This window comes from Dendropsophus ebraccatus, chromosome 7 (genome assembly GCF_027789765.1).
Source record: "Dendropsophus ebraccatus isolate aDenEbr1 chromosome 7, aDenEbr1.pat, whole genome shotgun sequence".
Classification (NCBI taxonomy): Eukaryota; Metazoa; Chordata; class Amphibia; order Anura; family Hylidae; genus Dendropsophus; species Dendropsophus ebraccatus.
Genome location: NC_091460.1, coordinates 60349964 through 60368306, shown reverse-complemented (window position 1 = coordinate 60368306; position 18343 = coordinate 60349964). Strand labels below are relative to the sequence as shown.

Sequence of the window (18343 nt, the reverse complement as noted above, 5' to 3'; positions counted from 1 at the left end):
TATTTTCTTCTAATATGATGCATTTCCAGGGGTTGCAGAGAGGCACTGTTATCACACGTCTCCATTTGCTGACTTTGGCATAGATGTCATTTTCCCTAGTCATGGGTGGTGACATAACTGGTCAATTACTTCCTGTTACATTTATCTATTGTTGGATTCCAGGCATAGTCAGAAAGTGACAGATTTAAGGACTTTAAAATGCTTAGTGGCTGTATATTTGCATAGTTTGGCAATTGTCTGTAAAGTAACGCTCCTATGTAAATACCTTTATTTATACTATCCCATATTGTTGAAGGGGTTTAATAAAACATAACAGGTTTTTTTAATGTAAAACAGTGCCATACCTGTCCTCAGGTTTTGTATGGTATTACATCTCCGTTTACATCAATGGAACTGTGCTGCAATACCGCACACAAACTGAGGACAAGAGTGGTGCTGCTTCTGGAAGAAAGCTGTCATGGTTTTCTAATCCTAGATAGCCCTTTTGACTATAAGAACTATCTAATGCCATAGTAAGAACCCACATCTAACACATAGCTAGTTATAGAGGTTGTATTCATTGACTGTCATTTCCATGATATATGTTATCCTTCAAGCCAAGGTGGCCAGAGCTCTGTGCACTGAATGCTTCCCTGGTGTATCCCCTCAGCTTGTGGCTTCTCTAGTGTCCTATCGTGAGACCGCTAGAGCTGTCACTCAAAGCAGAGCAGAGAGGTTGTCAGGGAGGACTTGGGAAGTGCAAAGAGCCCTGGCTTTCTGGGCAAAACAGGTTATTGAATTTTGGATTATTATAAACTAATAAACCAGCCATTAGTTTCCATTACATCACTCATGTTCCCGTATTCTCCATGGGTCTGTTTACAGTCCGGCAGTGATGACATCACGTACATCCATGTGACTGCTACAGCCAATCACTGGTGGTATTGGTGATACAAACACGTAGCTGATGCCAGTGATTGGCTGCAGCTCTCACATGGTTGTTGGTGATGTCATCACTGCAGGAAAGTAAAGCTAGACCTGCGAGGACCAGGAGCATCAGAAAAAATGGGACAGGTGGATAATGGTTGGTTTGTCATAACCTTTCCTGCAGATACCTTTTTATTTAGTGTAATTTAAGACAACAGTGAAATCTTTTCTAACCTGTAATAATACTCTGTAGAATTACTATAAATTCTATTGCAGCATTATTACTTTAATGGTCAGTACTTTTCTGACATATCACAAGTCAGAGATGGTTCCCTAAAATAGGGGTGATTAGTAGTAGCCCTGAAATCACATCCTAGATCTAAGGAAGCTTTGCATGCTATACACCAGAGAAGGCCATTGCTAGAACTACAAGTATGTGCATGTCCTTATTTCTGTTGGGTTATATGATACCTGTGTATCACAGTGATCATCACTTACTAGCCAAGTCTATATATTGCGTCTGGCATATAAGTGAATATTCGCTACTCCCACGTGTAGTGTAGTGGTCGGAATGGATTGACTTTTCAGTGCACAGAACCTTGAGCAGCTATCAGTAATCACATTAGTCTTATGCTCCTGAGTGGCTACGCCAATTACCGAGACAAGACATCAAAGATGTTCACGAGAAACCGGAAAGACACTTTGCAAAGAAGCTGAGCAATAGTCTGCGAGCTGCTCTGAAAGCCCCAGCAGCGTTCATTACATCACCTTCCCAGTCCATTAGCCAGCAGCATCTCCAGTGAATGACACAGGCCTGCGTGCGCTGCACCGTCACACGAGAGTCGCTGCTCAGTGACAGGGTGTGTAGAGCCCTTGGAAAGAATGCTCCGCCGCTCACAGGACAGGCACAGGAAGGGCTCCTGCAAAGAATAGAGCACAACTGTTATAGCAGTGGGCAGCTGCTGGGAGGAAGCAGGCGACACATGAGCCCTTGTCACATTTGTTCAACTAGTTTTCCGGTATACGAGAGGCTGCAGAAATCACCCGTGGGGCTTCTTGGAGAGATCTCAACGTCTGTTTACTAACAAAGCCGAGTTCTTCACCATGCAGGGGATTGTTTCCATTGGATGACAGGATGTTCCCACTGCAGAAAAGGTGAGAATGTCCTTGAGATCATCCCAGCAGAAAACTTGAGGATTTTTTTTCCTCTCTCCCCTCCGTTCTCCCCCCCCCTCCACCTCTATCCCAGTCCTGCATTGAGCAGCAATTTTACCATATCCGTGCGTCACTAAGAGACTGCATGGTAATGAAGCAGCGACACGGGAGGCCAGGACTCCGCTGCCTTTGAGAAACAGCAAAAAGAACATTTGGACAAAACAGACGACCCCCAGCTCCCGGGTAGTGGTGGCTGCCAGAGGCATGATGTTAAGCCTACAGGATTCTGTGTTCTTCGAGATTAGCATAAAGTCTCTGCTGAAGTCCTGGAGCAGTAGCTGTAAGTACACGGTCACGTTATTTCTCCATTACACATCTAGCCTGTGTATCACATTCTTGACGTTCTGATTTCTGCTCCGGTTTGCATAAGCCATCATCTTGTGAAATTCCTTTGCCCGGGGCAGAAAGCAGGGGCTTGATTCACAAGCCACTGAGTTTCACTACATACATATAAGCATTATAATTCGCCTGCTTTCCGTGCTAGAGACGAGCACCGGTCTCTGCAGAGTCATCTGATAGTAAGAGACTTTTGCCAAGCACAAAATGTTCTTTTCGAAGGGAAATCAGTTGCCCATGCAGAGACTGGTGAATGGCCATAAATAATGCAGGGGTGCACCTCCTCCCGGCTGTGCTCTCACTGCTCTATGTAGTGTTGTCAGGTCCTACAGAAAAGCTTTACTAACAGTCTGTATGATGCTTAAAAACATTTCTTATCTCCATCACTTTCTATTCCAGACAGTCTCAGTTCTTTGTATACGGTATTTATGATTATATAGTATATCTGTATCTTAATAGTGTCATATTTAATTTCCATAACGTGTATAGTACCGGTATATCTTGCAGTGTCTGTTATACCCATCTTGGGTCCTCCTTCATGGGAAGCCAGATAACATACAATATAAACCCATGCAAGCTCAGATTTTAACCTATGGCCCCAATGCTTTATGGCAATAGTGCCAACCACTGTGCACCCCAACTCTAGATCCCATTGATTTTTCATTACTTTGGAAAACTTGATACCCATGGATGAGGATTGTCAAGTTCGTTGACATGGGAAGCTGGGAAAGTTTCTTTCTTGCAGTAATAATACTAATGCTCCTATGACAACACTGAATAATCACAGTGTTTGGTTTGTGTTGACAGTTTAGTTCCTGTCAATGCCAATCATGGGTGTATATTGGGATAGGCTTGTCTATATGGATGTGTTATAGCCACGGAAATCAATGTAGGTAAAACACCTCCTTCCCACCCCTATGTACATGTGCTAAAATGTAAGTATATTAAGTATGCTTGGATTTTATAGAAAAGTACAGAGACATAACTGGAGAACAGGTGCATCCCCCGTGGACCCCTTAATAGTGCCCATGTCTCTGTATCTTGCTAAGATTTGCACAAAAACATATCAAGACTGCATTGGCTTTCCAAAAAAATTTGCCTAAATTTGTGCTGATGGTTTTTCTGTATCCTAAAGGTCTAAAAGGGTTAAATGGGTAATATTTCCATGTAACTCTAGGGTGGTCACTCAGTCAATATTACTGGTGGACCCTAGGCCCCCCACTCTAATACTTGTATTAAGTGTTCTGTTACATGAGCTATGTAAAGTTGAGTCCCTTTAATGTGCATTAGACAGGAGTTATGAAGTTCTGCAGAGTGTTTTAAAGCTATATAAATGTTATCACCCTGGGGGAAGCTTGAAGTCAGCTGAATTTTGTGGCAGCGAATCTATCTCCACAACACAAAAAAACTATGTAGCCCCAGCTTACAGGCTTGCTTAGCCAACAATATGGGCTGCTGTACTGGGCAGCGGTGGATGCAGTTGAGCACATTGTCTTTCATAGATAACAATGAGGTGACAGTCATATGGCCCGCATACAGGATACGGCACCAGTGCCAGCACTTTTAGGTTCGGGAGGTTGTTCTCTCTTTTGAAACAATTTAACTCATTAGGATTCAATAGATGAATAATAGTCTACAATGTTGTGTGTTACACTTGTATTGTGGTAGTCAGACTACCTGATATTTCATAACACACTATCATAATAACCAATAACATAATAATAAGAAGGTAACCTGAAGTGCAGACCAGTTATTGATCACTTTACTTCTCTTAGATGCTATTAGTATTATATAGTGAGCTCATGTGTTCAGGTTATCTTAATATATGTACTGTGGCATTATTTCATTGCTTTGCAAACTTTAGTAATAAAACTGAGTCATCAACAAGTTTTGCCATTTTTTTTTTACATAAAGTTTGAATTTCATATCATTTTCAAAACTTATTTGCTGTCTGTGAATAGAACCTTTCCTATTTCGTATAGTTGGTTTGCTACAGTGTACCTTGAGTCTACGGCATGGGTCTTCAAGCTGTGGCCCTCCAGCTGTTGCAGTACTACATTTCCCATCATGCCTGGACAGCCAAATCCAAAGCTTTAGCTGCCTGTGCATGATGGGAATGGTGGTTTTGCAACAGCTGGAGGTTTGCAGTTTTGAGACCCATGGTCTAGTGAGTGCTCTGTGAGGGAGATGTCTCAGACGCCATACTGATAATTCTTCTTTCTTCGCTAATAAAGCCACTGGCCTTCATCTAGCCAATATATGTCAGGTATGTCAAGCAAGGTATGGAATAGTGCAGTAGGCTATACTGTTCTCTACTGTAAAAAGGTATATGCTTAGCTATTGGGTTATTTCATCACTGGAGCTTCCCAAGATGGATCCCGAGATGGATATTGAAAGCATTGGAAGTCCCTGGGCAGAGAATGTGGATATAGACGAGGGTAAACTATGAATCCTGATGTTCTGTCCAGGGACTTTGGCTACTTTGAAGAGCAGAAAGTAATGGAGGAGGAGTGTCAGCGTCCATTGAGCTCATTCAGCAAATATCCAAAGGAGAAGGGCTATGTTTGTGTACCTGTAACTGTCCATCTGAGGTTCCCATTCATCTAGTGAAAACTACACAACCCAGAATGCCTCATTTTGTATAGCAATGTCAAGCAAAGTGTTGTGCATACAGAGTCTCTGAGCCTCTCGCCTTACTGTGTATTGCTGCACATGAACTAAGTGCAATCATACCATGAATATCTATGTAGATGGATTTGGGTCTTTAAAGAAACAACCAGGGGGTTGCTTCCAGTGCTTGGCACTTGAACACTAGTGAAACCAATGTTTTACTGCTAATAGCAGTAGTGAGGCCTGTGTGCACAGTTGCTTTCAGAGGGTCACAGCTACAATGAACCTCTGACCCTTTCATTGACCTCAGTGAATTGGAAGCAGCAGTGCAGAGGTCATCGAAAACCCAGCAAGAAACTTTGAGCACAGGTTTTGCATACAGATTTTCACGCCTTTTTGTGTCCTCAGAGATAGCACAGATGCAGGAGAAAGAGAGGCGATCTTGAGGCTTACAATAGCCGCTAGTGTTCTTCTCCTCCTTCTGTCGTCTTCACCAATATTGGTTTATCAGTTCCATGTGTCCCTTTTAGATGTTTGCAGCAGTGCATGGAGTGACCTATGTTAGTATCTGTGGACTGTACACTGTGCTGACTGTAGCCTTTCACTAGTATGAGTACCGCCATCTGAGGAGTATTTATAGAGGTCCCCTGTAGTTAGGTGTAACTGTTTTTATAAATGCCCCCTATTGTCTGCCATGTCCTCACTGGAATGCAGTCTAACCTGTACCCACTTCATCACGCTGCCATGACTTGCCAAATCTTGATATAGTGATAGACATTATAATAACTTTTACTCCTTACTAGCCTAGAAAGTTCATACAACCCCCACCTGCCTGCATGAGCGCTTGGTGCCCACTGTCTCAACCATAGTATGTAGAAATCCACCAGGGCAGAGAATCCTTATCTTTATGCTTGGCCTGCCAACATCCGATTGTGCAAGGTTCAGCGCTGAATACTCCTTACAGCATTGCAGCCAGTATCCGCTTCTCACTGCATATCAGAGGACAGGCTGCCCCCTCTACTCTCTGCAATAGATCTATTCTAGGGGTAATATACACGTTTTCTTGTGGTGAACTGAATCCAAGTGGTTATTGAGTTATACTCACAATATATAAAGACTATTTTCCCTGTTGTCTATACATGCAGAAGCATTAGCGGCTATCGTTGTGCTGCCATGTATTTATGCAGGTTACACTCCTGTAATGAGAAGTAGTGCTTACAAAGCCGGCAGTGTCCTGCTGTGCAGGGATCATCTTTACTTTGTAGTAATAAGGCTAAACCACCAGAGCACTTCTAGCTGACACTTCTATGGTTTGTACAGTCTTAAAATGCAATTCATGTAAGCTGATCTGGAGGGGAGTGATTGGCAGTGTCCATAGAGGTCTACATCAGTATCCCATCCAAAAAGCAGCCTTGACGCTGGTTCATCAATAAATCATGCTACTATTTATTTCCCCAGACACAGCAGACCTGAATTTGTCATTTAACTGTTTCTAAGTTGGATAGAAGGTCTCAACTTCATTCAGTTACTGGTTTGTAATCTCACTCCTGACCTGTAAACTATCCATAATCAGACATGTGGACACTAAACATTCATGTGTTCTTAATGGAAAGAGAAGGGGTAAGCTGCAACTAGACACCTCTGGCATTGGCTTATCTCCCCAAGAATAAAAGGATCAGTCAATTAAAGCGACTCTGTACCCACAGTCTGACCCCCCAAACCGATTGTACCTTCGGATAGCTGCTTATAATCCCAAGATCTGTCCTGGGGTCCGTTTGGCAGGTGATGCAGTTATTGTCCTAAAAAACAACTTTTAAAGTGGCAGCCCTGTGTCAAATTGGCGTGGCCTAGAGTTTGTGTGCCCAAGCCTTGCACCGCCTCTCCGTCCCTCCTCCCACCCTCCTCACTATTAGGAATGCCCTGGGCAGGATTTTTCCTTTTCATCACCTGTCTGAACACAGCACATGGGCCTTAACAATCTAGCACATGTGCAGTGTTTAGACAGGTGATGAATTGGAAAAATCCTGCCCAGGGCAAGCCTAAAAATGAGGAGGATGAGGAGGAGGGACGGAGAAGTGGTGCAAGGCTTGGGCACACATATATTCTAGGCCACGCCAATTTGACACAGGGCTGCAAGTTTAAAAGTTTTTATTTTTTTTAGGACAATAACTACATCACCTACCGAACGGACCCCAGGACAGATCTTGGATTAAAAGCAGCTATCCGAAGGTACAAGTGGTTTGGGAGGGTCAGATTGTGGGTACAGAGTCGCTTTAATATCGGATATGCCTGATCCTTCTCTCCCATGCTCCATACACGTCAGATGATCAGCCCAAAATTTGCCCACCGACATGCAAAGAATTGTTGCTGTGGTTTGGTCAGAATGTGTAATGGGCAAAGCGTTGTGTTATTTGGTTCCTGTCTTTAGAAGGGAGAGATTGACTCTTGGCAGGAAGTTGGTTAATCCTTGAGTTCATTTCCCCATTTTGTCTGGTGGGAACAGTTTCACAATGTAGAATGTTATTTCTTTTTTTTTCTTCGCTGTAGGTGCATGGGTTTTATTAGCTATAAAGATTTTGCAGGGTGTGTATTATAATGGGCGAGAACGATGACAAATGCAGATTACTGAATATACTGTATACAGTATAATAGAGACAGGAACATTATAATTTTGCTACTTTAACAGTCTTTTATGATGCAGGATCTAGGTATATAATTGTTCCTGTCATGTTCTCATTGTGTCATTATTAGATCGGGTCTAATAAATAGTTTAATGCGCCTTTAGTGAAATTACATTGGCGTAATGCATCCTGTGTAATATAGACTGATATATAAAACTCTATAATGTCTGGGTACATGTACAGAACAAAAGGTGGTGTTCCTCATACATGTCACCCACTGTGGTTCAGGTGGTTTGTATAGGAGTGAGCACACACGACAGATCTGCTAACACTTGTAGAAGTCTCCAACACCTCCGGTGACAAGTCATTTGTGTCCTGTCTTGTAACATAGAATAGGAATTTACGATCAGTCTAGTAACTGAGCTCTAGCAAGGGGATTATTCCGCCCATTAGTCAGTTACTTGGTTGTAAAATAGCACTTCTGATGTAAAAACAAGGTATTTATTTATTAATATTTTCTAGAAAAAAATCTATTTAGGGGGAATGCTGAGACTTGTAGTTTATTATGTATATGAGATATATTGTATATATTATTGTCTCATATTATATAGCAAGAATCACCTATATTTAAAGGAGAAGTCCGGCTTATAAAGTGATTTTTTTTTTTTCCCTGCACTTTCTACTGCATCAAGGCTTCACTTCCTGGATAACATGGTGATGTCACGACCCGACTCCTAGAGCTGTGTGTGCTGTGGCTGCTGGAGAGGATGATGTCAGGGGGACACTGAGGGACACAGGGCACTGGAGGGACACTGAGCATCCCTCTGCCATCATCCTCTCCAGCAGCCACAGCCCGCACAGCTCTGGGAGTCGGGTCGTGACATCACCATGTTATCCAGGAAGTGAAGCCTTGATGCAGTAGTAAGTGCAGGGAAAAAAAGCACTTTATAAGCATTTCCCATAATAAGTGTATATTGGGGATTTTTATAACTTTTGGGGGGCAATACAATACTTCAATAAAAATTTTGCCGGACTTCTCCTTTAACGGGGGGATAATGGATTGTTTTAAGGGAAATTTTATATTGGGACAGACAAGTAAATGTTAGCCTGGTTATACACAGCCCTCTTGAAGTGCCAGATAAGTGGCTTGACTCTTGTTTCTGGGATTTCTTGCATATTCTATTGTGGTGGGAAGCGTTGAATCCAGAGGTGAATGTATCACCTAGATTTTCTTTGACTAACATGTCAATTTTCTTTTCTGATCTGTCTCTGTTTTCTGACTTTTTTTATTTTATTGACATGCTTTACAGCAAGCCTCATAGACATAGACAACAATAGACAGGCAGGGCCGTATTAACAGCTGCTGCTGTCCTAGGCACTAAACCTGCAGACGTCCCATCTTCACTCACTAATGAGCATCAGGATTTTCTAGTTCCTGAACATCATATTGATATCTGATCAGTCTTAGGCCGCGTTTCCACATTTACTGTACGTCACCACATGCAGCTGAAACCAGACCCTCATGTGGTAACCAATAGGTGTATGGCCAATAATCCTCGTAACAGCACATGACTACTGGTTTCGGCCACATGCATCTCTACATGTATAAACATTGTCTGAATTGCGTTTCTAACGGCTTAAAACATAAACAAATTTCCACATTGAATCAATGATTAGAGCAGTCTGCATATTGTCTTAAGGAATCCCCCCCCCCCCCCCCCCCCCAACTAAAAAAAGAAAAGCTATTTCCTTCCCCCTGCTCCCCAGTGCTCCACCCCCGGACCACAGGTGCCTAGTGGTAAATACGGCCCTATAGACAGGACCTGTTCCCTTGGGATTAATGTGAAACATTACTGAGCGTATACGGTGACCTCTGAAGAGTTTATTCTAAAGGGTGCTGCTATTGTCTTATACTGATATGTCACTGTAATGCTGTACAGATCACTTTACAGCAGCCTTCTCTTATCAACACAGACAGAACAGAAAGTCTTAGCTCAGTTTTAGACTTAAGGCCATAATACACAAAACAATTATTGGCCATACTTGGCCGATTGCCGGCCATTCAGGCTGATAATCGTTTTGTGTAACAACACATATTTAAAGGCCACAATCAGTCGACATGCACAATGTCAGCTGATCAGGATCTTTCAACATGTTGAAAAATCCTGATCAGCGACGGTCTGCTGTTGGTCACTCCACGTAATAGGAACGGCGACAGCAGACCCCCACTGTTGGGTGATTGTCATTGTTCTTTTGGTTTGTGGGACTAAGTGACCAAAGAACTAAGGAAAAAAATCCAACATGGCGGATCAACTCTCTCATACCTATAACCCCAACTATCATGATTGTTTATGGTTGCAAAAGATGCCAATGGCATCCAACATCTCTGGTAAAAGGGTCACTTTTTGGCCTTTAACTTCCTTTTTGTGCATTTGGTGGGTGACGTTTGCACCTGCAGGTCTAGCTGTTGCATAATATCCTGGAGATCTCCTACTCTATGGTCCACCTGTCCTTTTGGTTGGTAAAAGAGTTCGCATAAATTGATGATCACACACGTCTACTGTTCAGCTCTACTAAGCATAACACAGATAAGACCGTCATTTTATAGCTAGACTCCGAATTGTTTGTTTTGCTTACATTGAATGTTACTTTATGATATTTGTTTATTGGTTACTTGGCAACTGTATCTGGAATCTTTGGTGCTTACGTCTAATTCCGTGGACAGATGGCGATAAATTGTCTGGTGTATGTTGTCAAGGTTATAGTTGTGTTAGGGCCCTATTCCACCGGACGATTATCGTTCGCATAATCGTTAACGATTAGCGATCTCAAACGACCGCTATTGTGAAAGACCTGAAAACGTTCACTCATTTCCATGGAACGATAATCATTACTTATGATCGTATTTGCGATAATTTTTTCTTCGCTATTGCGTTCCTATCTACTGCGAACAACGTCTTATTCAATGCGAACAATTTGCAAACGTTTTGCGAACGAGCAACGGTAAAAATAGGTCCAGGTCTTATAAAGCGATCAACGATTTCTCGTTCGGTCGTTAATCGTTAACTGCATTTCAACCGAACGATTATCGTTTAGATTTGAACGTTTTAACGATAATCTGAACGATAATCGTCCGGTGGAATAGGACTCTTAGGGTAGTGCTTGTAGTACTCCTTTTCTACACCCTAAATATAGATCAAATGCACTGAACTACAGCACTGTGGACAAGAACAGGTCATGCCAATCATCTCGTAGCCATCACTGGATACATAATAATAAAAATGCTATTTCATTGATCTGGATGTAGCAAAAGGACTTATATTGCACAGTATACATTCTTTTGGTATGGGAACCTATGTATACCACTACGGGGCATTTGACATAAAGCATACATTGGAATACAGCATACCTCCTTTTCTAGCTGATGTATAGTTGCACCATACTCCCAACAGAAATGTTGACTGTAGGACTAACCTAGTCAACCTATGTTGGTGGTCGGTCCTTTTTCCAAATGCACATGTTAATTTTGCTAGACTCTGCAGTGCATGGTCTGCAATACTATTGAGTCTCTTAAAATTAATGTATATGTCTGCAGAATGGACTGAATATAGACATTGACTGACTATGATGGTCCATTAAACTCAGACTGTCCATCTGCTGTATGCTGCAGTATACTGTACGTCTGCAGTCTTTTTTGACAGTTTGCTGATGTATATTATGAGCGTAAAGGGGAACGTTATGGGAACATAGGTTTAGGCTGTATTCAGTGCTGATGGAAAGGGAAAAATATTCTGCATGAAAGACAAGAAAACAGAACCCAGTATAGGTCAGTGGGGTCCGTCAGGCACAGTTGATATCCATCCATTGAAGGGATCTGGCATCACACAAAACACACTAAAACAAGAGTTTTCATTTGACACTCTATACTAGTAAGTCAACCTCAACCATACAGAAGACAGGATCACAGTCTTAGGGTAAATATGAGGCTATGAGATGTATGGCTGTATGGTGGAAGACAGCATCTGCCTAAAAGTGTATCTGTTATAACTTTCAAAACCGAAATCAACAAAGCAAGTTTGCAATTTATAGTCTCTTTTTTTTGTCTTGCTTTTAAAACAAAGCTATACTTACTTGTATCCAGGTCCAGTCTCCTTAAGGCAGCTTTTTAGTCTTGTGGTTGTTGGAAAAAAGAGACTAAACACAGGATTTCCGGCAAGTACAGAGAGTAATGGCTCAATGTGTCCATCAATCACACAACTGCCTTCTCTGTGCGCAGATGACCTGCACCTCCTGTGTTTAGTCTCTTTTTTTGTTTTCTTTTTCTTCTTCTTCAAAGAGTCTAAACAAATTACAGTGTTTTCTATGATTAGTAAGGGGGGGAAAAAAAGTATATTGCAAACATACTTTATATTACATCCCCTGTTGATTTAGGTTTTGAAAGTTCTAACGATAGTGACACTTTAACCTTTATTAAATAATGGAACTGTCAATTACCCATCTCTTCAATGCCCCACCTAATCCTGATGGCCATCATACCTTCAACTTGACTCATTTCTATAAATTCTGGTATAACACGGGTGTGTGAGTGTTTTACACTCTGATAGACTGGCTATAGAGGCATGCCCCTCGCTGGAACCAGTTAGACTTGTGTAAGCTTTGCTTCAACTTAGAGATTATTTCTCCTTTCTTTGTGCTCGCTCTTGTGGATGAGCGCTGTTTAACATAGATTGAGTGTTTTGCACTTGTTGCCATCTTGGAATAATGCCAGATAGGGCTGACTATCTTTTAGCTCTACACATCATTTTGCTTCTATTTGCTAGCTATATATATATATATATATATATATATATATATATATATATATATATATATATATATATAATATATATATAATATTCTCTCTGTATATTGCAGTTGAACAGCTTCTCTGACAGTATGTTAATACGTTTTACGGATCTGAATGGTCTTTCTTTCTAACCTACAGAGTGCTTGAGCTAGGCCTGATTTGTGATTTTGAGACGTTATAGGATGTTTGTTTAGAGTGAATGTGTTCATCCTTATGTAAAGAATTTTTGAAATGTAAAACTGAAGCTGGCTAAACATGAGGCTTCAATATTTAGGGTACTCTCCCGTACAAATGCGGCTTCTATTTACTACAGGATCTGCAAATTCGACATGTATTTAATACAGGATCTGCCATAGAAATCTGAGACAGATACTCAGATTTCTGCAGGTGTGCAGGAGGCCTGCATGAGGATTAGCCCCACTGTCAAGATCTAAAAACAAATCATGGCATCTTCATGTAGAGCGAGCTTAAAGCATGACTGTCATTTACCAAATCCATTGACATGTCATAGAGACATACTAAGGTAAGGAAGTCCAACAGCATCTGAATTAGTGCAATGCATATCCAAGTTTATGTGAGCAAAGTTTCTACCCAAAGGAGTAATAATTGTCACCAAAAGAAGGCTTTGGGCCTCTGTATGCCTCCAGTTTCATAACTTCTTTTCTTATGGATCCATATCTAATGAAAATGAATAAAATATATGCACTGAATGATTAAGGGTCCCTTGATGATAAATGATTACAAAGTTTACCCCTGCCCGGACCCCAAGCACTCAGCAATAATCTGTAGGGCAGTCAGTAGGTCAATAATGGGCAGGACAGGTCCTCCGGAGAGGGAGACTACAATCTCCCATTCTAGCCGAGAAATAAGGATTCTAAATAAGACAACCCCCTATGTATGAACTCAGAATTCCCCTATAGGGTATAACTGGAAAACTGGACAACCCCTTTACACTGGCCATACATATTAGATAGCTGCTTCTGTTTTGGCTGACAGCCATTGTACATTGGGCTGTAAATGCGTATGCTGTTAATAGGGGCAAGGGTAAAGCCACTACCGGACTCTTGCTGTCTTTGGTGGCGTCTGCCGTCTATGAGATGCGTCTTGCATCAGCCAACCACCTCGGCCTTCTAGTAAAGGGTCAGGCTGGACCTATAAATTTCCATGTTACTCCTGTAGCATCATGTTTTCTTCTACTACAGCATCTGCTCCCACTATCCCCATGCTATGCATATATTATAATTATTTATGTAACTAATAGACAGAAATGCCCACAGCTTATTATTAATTGTAATTAAATTTACCCTGGTGTGGAGCCACCCTTTAAGAGACTCTGTGAATAGGTTTATGGTGTCCTATCTAAGGGAAACATACTGTAAACTAGTGACAGAGAAGCTGAACAGAATGATGTATCACTTACATTGTTCTGTGCAGCTGATTCGGAGATATCCTCCCGAATAACATGGACAATAAGTAGTCCTCTCCATTATGTGCATAAGCCCAGTAGTCCTAGATATTTATGAGAAGCAGAAAACTCCACCCACCAGCAGCTGATTGGAAGTTATCTATCCATGCTGTGTATAGGCAGGCAACTGTCAATCAGCAACTGGAGGTCAAGGAGAGAGGTGCCGCAACAATCCTGTTCTCCTGCATATTAGGAGAACTGCTGAACAAAATGATGTAATTACACCAATCTGTATAGCATTTCTGTCACTAGTTTATACTTCCCTTTAAGGCACCATAAACCTAGTGACAGATTCCCTTTAATATCATTGTGGGATCATGCTCATAGTAACATCATCATGCACAAGCCATCTTTAGACATGCGGTCATTGTGCCAGGGCTGGTCTTTCTCTACAGGCTGCCCTTAGTACTTTCTGAAGGATATTTCCATGGTGTAAGTGACTTCTGGCTATGGCAGTGTGCAGATCTGGACGCGTTGCGTAGGTTATTAAGAAGATTACTGTGAGGACCTTCATTATTTGGCCGCTGAAATGCAGGTTCTGTCTGTCCAACCTCTGGTGCAGAACACAGATAGGATTGTATATGCTCTCTGTTGTATTTTCACAAAAAAGCCTTTTCTCCAAGGATGTGCTCTAATCCTAGATCATCTTGTGCCATCATATTGCACAGTATTGATGACCTCCATGCAGTCCTCCAGATTATTTGCTTTATTTGGGTTACAGAATGCCAATGTCAAACTTAGCTATACATGCTTCTATACTTATGGTGGCCATATTGAACCAGACCCAGTGTTTCAGCTTTTGGGACAGATGGCAGCATTATGTGCCGAGTTACGGTTGGGATGAGATGATAATTACAAATAGCTGTGCCAATGAGATGGAGAGACTGGGCCTGGTTGGCTATAGTTTAACCTGTGGTTTTACTATTGATTTGTCATTTAAACATCTCTGTATGAAAACCTTAGGATTTCATGATTGATCTTATGCATATGATCCTACATATTACTTGAAATCCTTACAGATGATCATACATATTACATGAAATCCTTACATATGATCCTGCGTATTACATGAAATCCTTATTTGTGATCATGTGCATCACTTTCTATTTATTGCCTTGTTTTATTCTTTAATGTGCATACATGACAGGATAGATATCTGGGGACTATTGCAGTGTGGTGATATGTAGCATAGAATGGGCCAGTGATCTTCAAACCTCTGGCTCTTCATCTAAGTCTGTAACTTCCATGTTCGTATATTATGGGCAGGGGCAGACAGTAGAGGGCCCCTCTGCAGCATTAGTAATGGCCTTATGTCCCTTCAGAACAATACAATCTGCCATGTTAAAATCCAGCTTGCCTGACTCGTATATCAGAGCTGTAACCAATAAATCCCCATCTAAACACTGGGACGGACACCATAACTATCATCAACCTACAAATGCACACCCCTGTGAAACTGCATGAACCAATACTACCAATGTTATTGTATAAATATCTTTATTGATATCTATCTTTTTGATTGATGTTTTTTTTTATTTAGTCAGTTTCATTAATTAAGATATTTACACAATAACATTGGTAGTGTTAGCTTATGCATTTTTGCAGGGGTGTGCATTTGTAGGTCGATGCCACATACACATTAGTTGGTAGGCTTCCCCTTCCTAATCTGGCTATACATTTTTGCCAACAGCCATCTTTCCCGGCCCCCCTTCTCTGTAGACACAAGCAATCCCAGCTTACTTGAGTGTGTGTGAAGTAGGAAGTAATCCACTACTAGACTCCTGGGGGCAGCTTATATTCCCAAAAACATAACATTACTGCCCCAACCTATGGCATTGGGGGAGTCATTGAGCCCCAATTTGGCCAACCCCACCAAAATCAATGGATTTGATCAACTTTTAGCTAATGTGTATGACCAGCTTAAGGGGGGGATCTTCCTCAAAGACTACTATCACAATGCCCTGTTTGCAGTTTAGCAGGTAGTAAGAAGCAGAGTCGTCTTGCTTTGCGTGAGGTATAAGACCCCCTTCCTACTGGACCCCTGTACAGCCCCACCAGCTTGGGTATGTTCCCTTGTATCTATGGAGTAGTTTCCTAATCACCACAAAGCCATAGGCTAATGGTACAGAGCGTCTGTCCAGTCCCCTGTGTCTATGATTCCTGTGAAAATAAATAATTTGCTATAACATTTTTTTTTTCAGCTTTTATGATTCGGTTTGTCACAGATTTGGCAGTCGGCACAAGTTCAGATTTATTTCCAGCACAGACCGCTGACTTTTTCCAGATCTGCATTGTGATGATGGCATTTATCCTGTTTTGCTTTATACTTCTCACAAAGTTTCGGCCCATTGTAAAGCTAGAAACTTTTTCATGCTTGTGTGTGCAGTGGGAGGCGGCCTGTTTTCTTTACTTTGAGTGAAGCATAGGACGTTTTTAGCGGGTGAAAATGACAATTTCCACTGCTTTTCTGTTGTTTCCAGGCCCTAAAGCGTCTTTCCTTCTCCCTCATTTGTTTTAATATTGAATTTACTTCACATCATTTGGGAAATTGGCAGCGCGGTCAGGTAGTTATGGGAACACAACAAATACGTCTAACAAAGCGGCTTACTCCTCATAATTGAATGCAGGTGCGAGCTGTCTGCACCACTATTAGCGCCTTCTCAGCTTTTGCATTTTTAATTTATACATTATTTGTCTTGGGAAGCCATTAAGAAGGGAAGAGGAACACTCACAATAAGGGTGGATAATGTGTATCGAGAGAAAGCTGTATTCTGCCTGTGAAATATGGTGTCTGGAAGAAAAACGTCATTTCGGGAGGTTCGAAAATGTACATGCTGAAAACTACTGATGTACTGTGTCTACCTATATGTATTATCTGGTGTTGTATCCAAAACATATATCTATGTTGTGGTCTGTACCATTGATGATCACCCTATGAAATGATACATCAGGCAAGAGTACCATATTATTGTACACTGTTGTTTATTCCTCGGAAGCCATAGTTGCATGCAAACTTGTTTTAAATGTAAGGGATTTTTTAAAGGTTTTCTGAGTTTACGAAGCTGATGAAAAAGGATGCAACCTATCTCATAAATAGCTAGAATAATTGGGGAGAAGCATTCAGCAGAGCACTTCTCTCCCCATCACTTTGCTCTCTGCAGGAGACAGAGTCTATAGAAAGTCTATGGAGTTTGTGTTATGCAGCAAGCTGAAAGATGAAAAGTATTGCTCGGCTGAATGCTTCTCCCTGCTCATGCTAGACTTTGGTAGGGTCTGAGCACCCAGATGCCGACCTCTCTCTGACATTTCATTTTTTTTTTATATAATATTAAGCCTTTATATATCAAGCACATTGTTTCAACACTAAAACTTCCAGCATTCCCTGACAGCTGCACTTTTGGATAGAATGGATTATTTCTTACACAATGTTGACAGTCCTTCCCATTTATTCATGGTCCTGCCTATGTTATGCCAGTCTCAGGCACCCAGTGGTGGATCAACTTTACCATAGGCCCTGGGCTCCAAGAAACAAAAACTACTTTGTGCTTATCCTGAAGTCCACAAGATGACTGCCGTGATATTGGTTTCTGGTTTGTTACCCCATGGCCATAAATCTGAGGTGTTATGGGAAGAGAGACCTGGAGAAAGTCTCAAGAGTTAAACACATACATTTCTGGTGAATGAGGTCTTGCACTTAAAGTGAGTAGAGACAATAACAAACCAAACAGAATAGCACATTCACAACTCAATGAACACACTCCACATTATTCCCAGAAAACAATGCCATGTTTGTTTGTCTGTCCAGGGCTCCTCTATGTGGGAAATCTATGATCAAGAGCCCATGTGGTGTGAAAGGAAACATCTCCAACACTACATTGTTTTTTAGCTGCCATACACATTGCAGATTATATAGGGAATTACAGTGATCTGAGTAACAATGGAAAACCCGGAATTCTCCTTTGATGTGTTGAAGTTGTGTAGTTTATAGAACCAGGAAAAATAGATAGTAAATAGAAAATGACAAATCAAGCTTTTATGTAGTTCTTTTTTAAGGCTCATTCCCCCATTCCGTAAAACACAGACGGCACAGATGGGGAAGCCTTGTAGTGGAGTCTTTCCCCGTGCTGCATCATCTACCAATATGATGGCTGAAGTGGGGAAAATGTTTGAATATTTACGGCTCTGTAATGGCCGCGTGGCTGCTTCATTACAGTGTTACGAATATTCAGACACTTTCCCTTTGCCGTCCATGTTTTATGGAACGTGGGAATAAGCCCTTAAAGGAGAAGTCCAGCGAAATTTTTTAGTAAAGTATTGAATTTCCCCCCAAAAGTTATACAAATC

At 41.4% G+C, this 18343-nt stretch overlaps 1 protein-coding gene across 12 annotated transcripts in view; it reads left to right on the top strand.

Annotated features, from left to right (window-relative positions):
• The window catches only part of FRYL (FRY like transcription coactivator), a 209078-nt gene that overhangs the window by 75657 nt on the left and 115078 nt on the right, over positions 1 to 18343 (top strand). For 2 of the 12 annotated variants that reach the window (XM_069977611.1, XM_069977606.1), the window contains exon 1: positions 2099 to 2401. The exons of 8 other annotated variants lie outside the window; for them this stretch is intronic. In XM_069977611.1, the coding sequence (XP_069833712.1) occupies positions 2326 to 2401 (76 nt within the window). In that variant the 5' untranslated portion in view covers positions 2099 to 2325. Of the gene's footprint in view, positions 1 to 2097; positions 2402 to 14181; positions 14215 to 18343 lie in introns of those variants that run through there. 2 more of the 12 variants (XM_069977605.1, XM_069977610.1) reach the window with 2 other exon arrangements.